The sequence below is a fragment of the Galeopterus variegatus genome, unplaced genomic scaffold (assembly GCF_000696425.1).
Source record: "Galeopterus variegatus unplaced genomic scaffold, G_variegatus-3.0.2 Scaffold8091, whole genome shotgun sequence".
NCBI lineage: Eukaryota > Metazoa > Chordata > Mammalia > Dermoptera > Cynocephalidae > Galeopterus > Galeopterus variegatus.
This window is the reverse complement of record NW_007734202.1, coordinates 56658-69327: the sequence shown is the minus strand read 5'-3', so window position 1 is coordinate 69327 and position 12670 is coordinate 56658. Positions and strand designations below refer to the sequence as shown.

The 12670-nt window shown below is 35.0% G+C and overlaps 1 protein-coding gene across 1 annotated transcript in view; it reads left to right on the top strand.

The window, feature by feature from the left end:
- The first annotated feature begins 1608 nt into the window (after window positions 1-1608).
- USPL1 (ubiquitin specific peptidase like 1) overlaps window positions 1609-12670 on the top strand; it is a 32861-nt gene continuing 21799 nt past the window's right edge. The window contains exons 1-4 of the mRNA XM_008592603.1: window positions 1609-1777; window positions 2308-2436; window positions 7482-8115; window positions 11891-12004. Of these exons, the coding sequence (XP_008590825.1) occupies window positions 1679-1777; window positions 2308-2436; window positions 7482-8115; window positions 11891-12004 (976 nt within the window). The 5' untranslated portion in view covers window positions 1609-1678. The remainder of the gene's footprint in view (window positions 1778-2307; window positions 2437-7481; window positions 8116-11890; window positions 12005-12670) is intronic.

The following is a 12670-nucleotide window of genomic DNA, read 5'->3' as shown; positions in this document are numbered from 1 at the left end:
CTGGAGACATTTTTGGCTGTCACATCCAGTGGTAAATGTCAGTAATGCTGCTAAACATCTTACAATGCATGGGACAACTCCTACAAAGAGTAATTTGGTCCAAAATATCTGTAGTGCTGTAGTCGAAAAGCTCTGTCTTATGGTTATTTCTTCAGGAATAGGAAATTGAGATTCACTGATACTGAGTTTTTTAAAAAGCATTTTTATTTTGAAATTATTCCTTGATTGAAAGGTTTGTGAAGTTTATACAGTTAGAGCAGCATAGCATACAGTAGTCGCTCTTTATCTTCAGGGAATACATTCCAAGACGTCCACTGGATTCCTGAAATCACAGGTAGTTCTGAACACTATATCTACTGTGTTTTTTCCTATACATACCTATGATAAAGTTTAATTTATAAATTAGGCACAGTAGGAGATTAACAACAATAACTAATGAAATAGAACAATTGTAACAATATATTGTTATAAAAGTTACATGAATGTGGTGTGTGTGTCTCTCTCTCAGAATATCTTATTGTACTGTATTCACCTATTTTCATACTGTGGTTGACCTCGAGCAACTAACTGAACCTGAGGAAAATAAAACCACGGATAAGGGGGACTACTGAAACCAGTTTTTGAAGTGAATGTGTCAGCCATTGATTTTGAGGAGATGGTTGTTGAAGAATCATGGATATAAGACTTGGGAAAGATTTATACTTGAAATTATTTTACAACATCTCTGCTAAGTGGTAGTTCACCTCTGCTTAAAGATCTCCTCTATCTGGTTTTCCTATGTTTTATATCCATCTTTAAACTGCTCTTTATTTTTTCCTTATACTGAGCTTCAGTCACAGTTTTGACTCTACTAAATGTGGTTCTAATCCATGGGACTACACTCACAACAAGCTTGTCACATATATGATTTTGTAGTATGACACTGTTTATATTTTTGTTCTGGTGCAGATCACTTACAGATAATTTAAAACAGTAATTTGTTGGCAGCTTTTAAAAAGTAGCATTATTCTCAACTCGTAAAGTATTCTTGGTGGTTGAAAACAACAGGAATGTTTGTGATATGTGGGTTCATCGGTTATTTTGTCCCTATCAAGTAATGGCATAATGGATCTGGGGTTTTTAATTTTTATTTATTTATTTTTGAATAGTATTTTTTTTAATTGAGACATAATGGATTATACATATTTGTGGGGTATAGAGTTGACTATCGGTATTTGTGAATCTGGGTTTTTTTTAAAAGTACTTTCTCAGTATAATACTGACATTAATTTCAAATTGTGCATAGACTCTAGAAACTTAGGTTTTAAAACTCTGGTCAATATAGTTTGCTTTAAATAGTAGCTACTTCTCCTGCAAGTTTTGTTTAATTTGCTTACAAATGAGTATGCTATAAAAACTGGTCTTATTGGTACTCTCTGCCCTCTCTCCACAAATTTGCTAGATTTATAAATTAGGTATTGTTTTCACTTCAGGATCACAATTTTAGAATATGTTTATCCTAAGACATAGAGCCCTCAGAATATACTTAATATATATACATCTTATAAAGTAGCATAGATTTTTTTTTAAAGAGGATTTTTATTTAATTGTCTATTGACTTTTTTTTTCCAGGGTTCATTGAAAAATCCTTAGTGATATTGACATGTTTCAAGTGACATTAATTAGCCAATGACTCGGAATGATGGATTCCCCGAAGATTGGAAATGGTTTGCCAGTGATTGGACCAGGGACTGATATAGGGATATCTTCACTCCACGTGGTGGGGTATTTGGGAAAAGTTAGTGAACTTATTTTTTGCCTCAGTGCAAAGTTTTTTTTTTTTTCCCCCTCCTATTTTTGAGACTTGAATTTGGGTTTAATTTTACCAATTAACTTCTAAAAAAAAAACTGTATCTTCCACGGAAATCTTACAGCAATGGCGAAAGATTATTTTAATGTGTTTACCTCTCTGTGTTTTATTGATATGTGAAAGTAGAAATAAAACATAGACCTTATGGTTTACTATTCTTTGAAAATATGAAACATGCATTTTCCCTGGCAGTTGATGTTACTTTTTTTCTTGCAAATAAAATTGATGCTTTTCTTAACACTTAAAATTTAATCTTTAAAACTATAACATATTCTTTTTGGAATAAAAGCTGTATTTAAAGCCTTATGCATTTCTTTTATTTGCCATGTTTAAAATATCTTGCCAGGATACTTCTAGTTCAAAATTGTAACTTTTCTGGTTACCTTTCCATTTAACTTTTGATAATTTGATTTAATCTAGGAATGTCTATATTTTAATTTGCTTTATTTCTCTTATAGAATTATGATTCAGCTAAAGTTACATCAGACGGTTATTGCCCTACTTGTAGAAAGAAGGGAAAGTTAAAGGCCCTAAAGACTTACCGAATTAGTTTTCAAGAATCTGTCTTTTTGTGTGAGGATCTGCAGGTAAAGTATTAATCTTATGTAGGTTTTAGCTTTTTGCTTTTTTTTCATTCTTTAAGTTTTTACTCATTTTGTATTTTTAGACTGTAGATTTTTAATCCACAGACAATCTGAATTTCTTAATCTGTCTGGTGTACAATTTTAAATAGTTTGTTATTTTTTTCACCTGAATTACTGACTTATTCCCTAACAATGTTTTTTATTACCATTTGAGTTGTAAGAGGAAAAAATACTTTTCAAGACTGAGGGTTTTTTTTTTTTTTTAGCCTTATGGGAGTCCTTGTTAGCTAACAGCATGTAGTAGTTACTCTTTCATCTCTTTGGTTTGTTAACTTTGGGACTGATTAGAAAAGTTATTAATCTCTAATGTACCTGGAAAAGTATTTTGGAAATTGCTTAGTCTGAAAACAAGTATATGCTCTGAGCTAAGTAGTATGCCCTTACAGCTATAAAAAGCTGTAAATCTTTTAGAATTAATTACAGTAATTTGTACTCACTGCTACTACTTTTATATAGGAGCTCATTAAATTCTGTAAAATAAAGTGTATTTTATTGTACTTGACAATTTATGAAACTGTTTTATACACATTTAATACTAAAAATCTTTGCAGGATAGGAATTCCCATTTTATGGATAAGAAGACAGATTCAGAGAGTTTAGGAACACAGCATCGTCAAAGAGTGGCAAAAATGTAATTGCAGTTCAGTCTTTTAATTTCAGATCTGTTTATTCTAGCTAAACTAGCGGTTCATCAGAATCACCTGGAGTGATTAAAAGTTCTATGTCTCATCTACATATGCTGATTCAGTAGAGTTGGCCCAGAATTCTGTGGTTTTGTAGCTTTTGAGGATGAGTCTGATAATCAGCCATGTTTGGAAAATACTAAACTAAACCACATAGTTGGTGATAGGTACTCTTCCTGGGTATAATTTGAAGAGAAGCAATCTCAGGCATGTTTACAAATCGAAATATATTTCTTTATGTATTTCTTCAATAAATAGTTTTATGAGTGTCACTGTGTTGGCACTGTACCAGATACAATGCTGGGGTACAGTATTGAATAAAACATAAATTTCTTGCTCTTAAAGAAGGTTATATTCTAGAGTGGGAAAGACAAACAAGTAAAGTATATTTTTTTATGTCAGGTGATGAAAAGTGCTGTTGAGAACAGCAAAGCAATGAGGACTGGAGTGCCAAGGGAGGGGGAGTTTGCAGTTTTAAATAGAGTGGTGAGGGGAGTGCTTCATTGAGAAAGTGAAATTTGAGCAAATGCCTGAAAGCGATGAGGAATGAGGCTTCTAGCAGGGAGAGAAGCAAGTACAGGAAGTCCCTGAGAGAGTGGAGGCTCCCTTTCATGTTTGTGCTACTTCACTGAAACCAGCAGAGCTGGGTTTGATTAAGTGAGAGTCAGAGTAATAGAAGATGGGTCAGAAAAATAATAGGGGGACTAGACCACGTAAGGTCTTATAAGCCATTGTAAGGTCTTTGGCTTTTACTCTGAGTGAAATGAGGAGCCACAGTAGGGATATTGGCAGAGGAGTGACAATCTAACTAATGAGTTAAGAGGACCACTGTGACTGCTGTATTGAAAATATATGTAATGGGCGAGACTTGAGGCAGGGAGACTAGTTGTAGTATAGTATGAAACATGTTTGGTCTTTGTCCCCAGGTCCTCTCACAGCTCTAAACGCTTGGAATTTCCTGAATGATAGGAGTGTCTCTTGTTATTCATAATGAGCTGAGCCTCTTTGATAACACTTGAGTTTATGTCAATGAGTGACTTAGGGTAGAGCCCCTTGATCTCCTTAGGATAGGCTACTCACCAGAAAGACCAAGTGATTAGAGGGTTGGAACGTTCAGCCCTCACCACCAACCTCCAGAAAAGGGGGGCTGGAGATTAAGCTCAATAAAAACATGAACAACGAAGATTTGATGAGCTTCTGAGTTGCTGGGAAGGTGGTGCACCCAGAGTGCATGGAAGCTCTGCAGCCCCTTCCCCATACCTTGCCCTATTCATCTCTTCATCTGTATCCTTTATGATATCCTTTAGAATAAACCAGTAACGTATGTTAGTATTTCCTTGAGTTCTGTGAGCTATCCTAGCATTTTAATAGGACCCAAAGAAGGGGTCATGGGAACCACAGTTTATAGCCAGTTGATCAGAAGTATGGGTGGCACAGACTTGTGATTGGCATCTGAAGTAGTGGCAGTCTTGTGGGGTTGAGCCCTCAATGTGTAGAATCTGATAGAATCTCTAGGTGTAGATAGCATCAGAATTGAATTAAATTATAAGATTGTTTATTTTGGAGCATTTCATTATTCAGTCTTTTTTTAATTAAAAAAACATGAAACATAATAAAGAGGTTTTTTTTTTTAAATTTTTTAATTTTTTTGGCAGCTGGACAGTACTGGGATCGAACCCTGGACCTTGGTGTTATCAGCACCATTCTCTAACTTAAAGAGATTTTTAAATTATTAGTGTTAAGTCATCAAAGAAAACACTTTTTTTCTTGGTTTTCTTCATTTGTAAAGTGAGTGTAAGTTATTTTTATCATTTGTCTTTGGCTGTACTTTAAACACAGTTACCCATATATAAGATGACATGGTATATTTGCATACCATGCAAAGCATGAAAGCATTAATTTATAAAAGGGAGAAATCAGGGCAAGGACAGATTATATTTTAGATTGGCCCTATGATGGGAGCAGAGTTTACAGAATAGAAAAAAGTCAGTGAAGGAAAAAATGGAGGGGAGGGGGAGCTGGCCGGTTAGCTCAGTTGATTAGAGCACGGTGTTATAACACTAAGGTCAAGGGTTCAGATCCCCATACTGGCCAGCTGCCAAAAAAAGAAAAAGTCAGTGAAGACATTTGGAAAGAATGGAGGGAGGCCCGCATCCAGGCCACTAAGTTTTGCAGCCCCAAGGCCCCTTACAGTTTATTATTACTGTTTTTAATTAAGTAGGGGTATAGGTAGGATATGTATAGCATGATCTTGACTGAGATTGGTGAAGGGTTTTGTTGTTGTTTTGGGGTCCTTTTTTTGCCTCTAAAATTTTTTTGTTTAAATTTTTACATAGTGATTAAAAAACATAAAATATATCGTCTTAATCATTTGTAAGTGTACAGTTCAGAAGTGTTAGATATATTCACATTATTGTGCAACAGATCTCTAGAACTTTTTTTAATCTTGCAAAACTGATACTCTGTACCCAGTAAACAGGTACTCCCTGTTTCCCTCTCCCCCAACCCTTGGCAACCACCATTTTACTGTCTGTTTGTATGAATCTGGTATCTCATATAAATGGAATCATACATTGTCTTTTTGTGACTGCCTTATTACACTTAGCATTATGTCCTCAAGATTCATCCATGTTGTAGCATGTGACAGAATTTCTTTCCTTTTTAAGGCTGAATTAATACTCCATTGTATGTATATACCAGATTTTGCTTATCCATTCATCTGTCCAGGAACATTTGGATTGCTTCCACCTTTGGGCTATTGTAGATAATGCTGCAGAGAAAATGGGTGTACAGGTTTCTCTTTGAGATCCTGCTTTCAGTTTCTTTGGATATATACATTTTTATGCCTCTTTGAATACTCAATTATTGCTACTGATTTTAACACAGTTTTGGTTTTCTGACATATGGTAGGATTTAGGAAATAATCTCAGGGTCTGAAGTTGATGGTCCGGTTATTAGTTGATGGTGACTGTGCAGCAGTAAGAGTCAGAAGAATCCAGAACTTGTCCATTTATAGTAAAGAATTTCATAATAAGTGCAGTATTATGAGTGTAGTGTTCACATATGTAGAAGAAACTGTATGAGGTGATTTAGTACATTTCAGTTATCTATTGCCGTGAAATGAATCATGTCAAAACTTAGTGGCTTAAAAAATTGAATGGCTTCATATATTATTTATCATGATTATGTGGGTTTACCAGGCAATTCTTATACTGCACACAGTGTCAGCTGGGACAACTGAAATGTCTGTATGGCTGGCAATTGGTGCTAGCTACTGGCTGAGATCTCAGGTCAGTTTAGGCAGTCAGCCAGGGGTCTCAGTTCTTTTCCGTGAAAGTCTCTCCATGAGGTCAGTTGGTCTCTTCATAGTATGATGGCTGGAACTAAAGAGTGTTCCAGAGGAAGTTCTTCAAGAGGACAAGCTCAGTAACCTGGTGCTTATCAGGCCTCCATGGACATCATGTGTACTAATGTCTCATCAAAGCTGGTGACATGGCTAAACCCAGTCTACCATGTAAAAGTCATGAATTACCAAGAGGTGTAGTTCTTTAGTTCATTGGAGGCCATCAAAGTAGCAGTGTACCATACTTGTGTAGAAAAAGGCATATTTTAAATGAGGGCATTTAGTGTATATGTTTCCTGAATTTGTCCTGTAAAATATTTTGGAAGTTTTCAAACTTAGGAAAAATTTCACTGATTATTTTGGTGATTTGCTTACATTTTTGATATTTGACTGAAATTGTGTTAATGCACAGTAAGATTTGATTAGATCATTATTCAGCCAATTTGACTCTAGACCCAATATGGATGTAAAATAGCAGTGTTCTCAGATTCATATTCAGTTTCAAAATAAAGGAAACATAGAAATTACTTGATGTAATTTTTCTTATTTGAAAATACTTTTCTAATTTTAATGTTTGAAAATGCTTTTCTAAACTTAATGTTATGCTAAAGAATTACATCATAGAGTGTGTCTTTACGTCATTGTAATTTTTTAAATTCACTTGACATTAGATTTTTATTAAAGCAAAAATCATGTTTTTTCTTGTTAGCTTACCCTAATGTAACTCAGATTAAATCCTTGATTAGAAAACCCTAGGAAGAGTTGTTATTTTGGGGACCAGATTTTTGACTGCCTCTAGTTGTTTGTCTCTACTCTTCAAATTTAGGTTGATAAATGTACTCTCTCATGTCAAATTAATGCTGAAATTTCATACATATTTTTTGTGACATAGAAACTGTAAAGTCAAACTAGAGTGTATTTGAATTTTTGTGGTTTTTATCACTTTATTTTTTTCCTTCTAGTGCATCTATCCTTTGGGTTCTAAACCACTTAACTTAATTTCTCCTGATTCAGAAGATTGTCACACTCCAATTAAGCCTCAAAAAAGAAAGATCTTGGAAAGCAGATGTAAAGATTCACTTCTTTTAGCAAATTCCAAAAAAGCTAGAAGACATATTGTTATTGATGCTGAACAAATTTTGAACAGCAAACATAATGGAAAAGTATTTGATGAAACCTCATCAAACTTACCTGATAGTAGTCAACAGAATCCGATTAGGACAGTTGATTCCTTGGAGCAGAATGGGATTTTGGAAGCTGATATTGTTGACATGACTACTGGAGAAGATCCTATTATTGTTGATGACTCTGGAACTGAGGGCACTCCCCCTCAAAATGAAGGATGCACATCTGAACTAGAAATGCCATTGGAGAGCAAATATGCATCATTTCACCAGAGTTTATGTGTCCAGTGGAAAAATGCTTATGCTCTCTGTTGGTTAGACTGTATCCTGTCAGCTTTGGTGCACTTGGAAGGGTTAAAGAACACTGTGACTGAACTTTGCTCTAAGGAGGAATCTATATTCTGGCAGTTGTTTACAAAATACAATCAAGCAAATAAGCTTCTGAATGCCAGTCAATTGAATGGACTTATAGGTGGGTACTAATATTTTATTTCTCTTTAAGATGTTAATGCTGAATTTTGTCTCCCAGCTTGTGGAAAAGATGCCATCAGTAGCTTCTCTTTTATGTAAAGACCTGGGAGCAAGGGACCCAGGAAAGAATTATGAAGCTTGAGATAACACCAGTTTCATTATTATGGCTGCCTAAAGGCATTCTTTTTAAAAAACTAATAGTAAAGGAAAAGGAGGATGTGGTGTGTCTTAGCTTGTCAGGGTAATAGTGGTCATCATAGTGTCCATCAAAGCAAAATTTACATTTTTAAACTAGTGCAAAGCAGAATGAAGAAGTAAGTAGAAATCACCTATGATCCAACAACCCCCCAAAATCTTCACAATGAGGGTTATATATTTTATTTCATTTTCTACAAAATAGGATACCCATGAGCCAACCTCTCAACCCAAGAAGAATTAAAACATTCCCAGTAACTTACATCTACTGTGTGTTCCTCCCACCCATATCCTGTCTACCCCCAAAGATAATCATTATCTGGAAATGTGTTTTATTATTTCTTAGTTTGTTTTGAACTTTGTAAACAGGGCATTGTATAGTATGTTGTCTGGGACTCTTTTTTTTTTTTTTCTTTTTGTCAAGATTTATCTATGAAGGTGCTTATAGTTGTGGTTCATTGATTTTCACTGCTATGTAATATTTCCATTTTATAAATATATCAGTGTATTTACTCATCTACCTGTCTGTGGACAGTTGAGTTATTTTTTACCATTATAGATACTGCTGCTATGATTTTTCTTGGGCAGACCATCTTAGGCACAGTACAAGAGTTTCCTTTGGCAATACCAAAGGAATGGAATTGCAAAATCATAGGCTCTGAGTCCAGATACTCAAGATATAATGGCAGTTGTTTTCAGAAGTTCTTGTGTCAGTCATTACTCCTGTTAGCAATGTATAAGAGGTCTTCCTGATCATATATTCTCCCTCTCTTATTTTCACACTTTGAGATTTTTGCAATATGACTGATGTAAAACGGTCTGTGGTGTTGATTTGCCTTTCCCAGATTTTAAAGTGGTTGATTGTCTCTTTATGTGTAAACTGACCATGTATGTGATTTCTTCTGTGAAATGTCTCTTTATGTTTTACCCTTATTTGTTCTATTGATTGTCATGTTCTCACTGATTTGTATGAGTTTCTGTAGATCCTTGTTGCTATTTTTATGTCAGGTAAGTGTTGCTGAAATCTTCTCCTGATTCATAGCGTGTGTTTTTACTTTTTTTTTTGAAAGATGACCACTAAGGGAATCTTAACCCTTGACTTGGTGTTGTCAGCACCACACTCTCCCAGTGAGCCACGGGCCGGCCCTTACTTTTTAATTTAATTGAATTTACAAGAAAGTCTTTAAAGCTAAAGACCTTTTTGTTTTTCCTTTTGGATTTTGTAACATTTGTGGCTTTTTTTTTTTTTTTTTAAGGTGACTGGTAAGGGGATCTTAACCCTTGACTTGGTGTTGTCAGCACCACACTCTCCCAAGTGAGCCTTGGGCTGGTTCGTGGCTTTTTAAAGAAAACCTTCCTTTTCCTGAGAACAGAAAGTCATTTATATTCCCTGAAAAATTATAAAGTTTTGCCTTTTATATTATGATTCTTAATTCATGTGGACTTAGTATTGGTATATGGTGTGAGATAAGGATTCATTTTTATTTTCTATTTGCAAAAGCAGTTTTTCTAGCTCTTCTTTTGTTCTCGGTTGATCTGCCATGCCACCTTTTTCATATATCAACATTCTATATATGTGTGCAGTTGTTCCTTAAATCTCAGTTTTGTTCTCTTGGTCATTTTTGTCTATCCCAGCACTCACAATAATTATTATTATGTTTTTAAGTCTTTCTGGTAGGGCAATAATCCTCATCTTTATTCAACTTCTTTTGAAATGTCTTGGTATATTTTTTTCTTCATCTTGTACATTTTTTTTTAAACTCGATATAATACTTCACTTGACATTGTAAGTATTACTCATTAATGTACTAAAAAGAATGACATTGTTCATGCAATCTTTTATGTGGATTCTGTGCATTGCTTCCCCATTGTTGACTATTCAGGCTGCTTACCTTTTTTTTGCTATTATGAATTAACACCATGACAAATATCCATATATCTTTTGAATCTATTGCTCATTAATATCCTAGGAGAGGTATTAATATATGAATATTAAAGGTCTTGCTCAATGGCTTTCCAGAAGGCTTGTACCAAAATGTAATTCTCAGAGTGCTCTATCACTTTTGGGTATAAACATTTAGAAAGTTATGATTTTGTTAGGTAAGAAATATTTTGTTTCAATTTAAGTTTCTTTAAGAGAATTTTTTTCATGTGTCCTTTGTGATTTTTTGCAGTTTAAAATTTCAGTTTCTCACAAGCATTTTTGCCTTTGATTTTTCTTCACTCAATTTCTGTTTTCTATAATTATAGGAACCCCAGTGCTGAGTAGATGACAGTTGTTCAGTTGATTGTTGCAGAAGAGCAACAACTGCATATTGGAATTAATTTTAATTTTATACTTTTATCTTTTATTTTATTTTATTTTTTTACATAATTGTAGTTTTTATAATCTGGTTGTTAATTACATTTGTTCAAGCTGCATTACTTTGCGTTGTAGGTTTTCCTTTTTGGTATTTCAAATAAAAATTCTGGTTAACATTTACTTTATACTACAGGAAAATCCAAATATTTCATTAGTGAAACATATAAACAGAGCATGATCAGGCTGTATGCATTATAAGAGGTTTGAGTAAAAAGATCCATTTGTAGCTTAAGAGCAACTAGGGCCAGCATATGGAGGCTTCTGTTCAAACTGATTTTCTTATTAATCTTGGATAGTTTCTTATCACGGTATTCCATTTTGAGGACTTATATCCTAAAGAATTGATCAAATGCATGGACAGAGATGTGCCAGCATATGGAGGCTTCTGTTCAAACTGATTTTCTTATTAATCTTGGATAGTTTCTTATCACAGTATTCCATTTTGAGGACTTATATCCTAAAGAATTGATCAAATGCATGGACAGAGATGTGCCCAATGATGCTTATCACTATAATATTTATAATAATGAAAAAAGAAACAAATGTCCAGCAGTGGGGGAATGATGAGTAAAACTGTCAGTCCCAGTGTAATAACTAGCACACAAAATCTCTAATGAAACAAATTTGTGTGAACAAAGCAGAATGGTGGAAAAACACTACGATGCTACTGAAGGACTCCTTCACACCCCTCAAAAAAAGACATCAAAGGAGAGAAATATATCGAATATCAGTTTGGGAAATAATCATAACTTTGAGACTCTGTGACCTTGCTAAGTTTAATAAAAGTTATACAAAATGTAATAAGTGATTAGATGCTTCTAGCATAAGTAATTGCACATAGAAAGATAGCTTCAGCTGTTGCAAAGATAGGCAGAGTAACCGAAAATTTAGCTGTTTTATTAGGCCTGTGAATATTTGGGTGAGAGAAGCTATCACTGGCATTTTACCCAGGCAGTAAACATAAATGATAATTGTGTTGATTTTACTCAGAGATTTTACCCAGGCAGTAAGTACTAATATTATTGTGCTGCTAACAATATTAAGGGAATATATGCTATACCACAGAGGAGTAAGAAATGGAAATTTTGTGTTTTGGTTTTTGTCTGTCATTGCAAAACTTATTGACTCTGATAAAGTTTTATTCTTGTTAATGGTCTAAATTTTCTGTGGAAAAATACACATTGATGAGAAATTGATAATGTTCTATATATTTTTTTAGATGGAGATTGTAAAAAACTTTCTTCAGAAATATTTGCAGAGATAGAGACCTGTCTGAATGAAGTCAGAGATGAAATTTTTATTAAACTCCAGCCCCAGCTTAGATGCACATTAGGTAAGTACTTGGTGTAACTTAACTGTTGTAGTACTCTCCTACCATATACAAATATGTACATCATAAGGAAATATAATATTTTATTACTTTGGATGATCAGATTCTTGGGAGAGAGAATCTGGGTAGGTTGACTTAGAGTCTGCCATTGGGTAAAACCATTGTTGGGCAGAGCGTTCCATATAAATATGCAGGCTCTTGTCCCACCTCTTGAGTACAGTTCTCAGAAACAGATAAATACTTATGGGGTACACCACTGGTTTCTTCTTCAGTGGTTTCCCCTCGCAGACTAATCAAGCATTTTCAATCCTGAATATGCATTAAAAAGCACCTAGGGGGCCGGCCCGGTGGCGCACTGCTACAGTGCGCCGCTTGGGAGCGCGGTGGTGCTCCCACTGAGGGTTCAGATCCCACGTACAGATCCAGTGCGCCGCTTGGGAGCGCGGTGGCGCTCCCACTGAGGGTTCGGATCCCACATACAGATCGGCCGCTCACTGGCTGAGCGATGTGCGGGCGCAACACCGAGGGTTGCGATCCCGTTGCCGGTCTTGGTCCAGTACGGGCGCGACACTGAGGGTTGCGATCCGTTGCCGGACACGAAAAAAGACAAAAAGGAAAAAAAAAAAAAAAAAAAAGCACCTAGGGAATTTCAAAGTAAATACCAGTGCT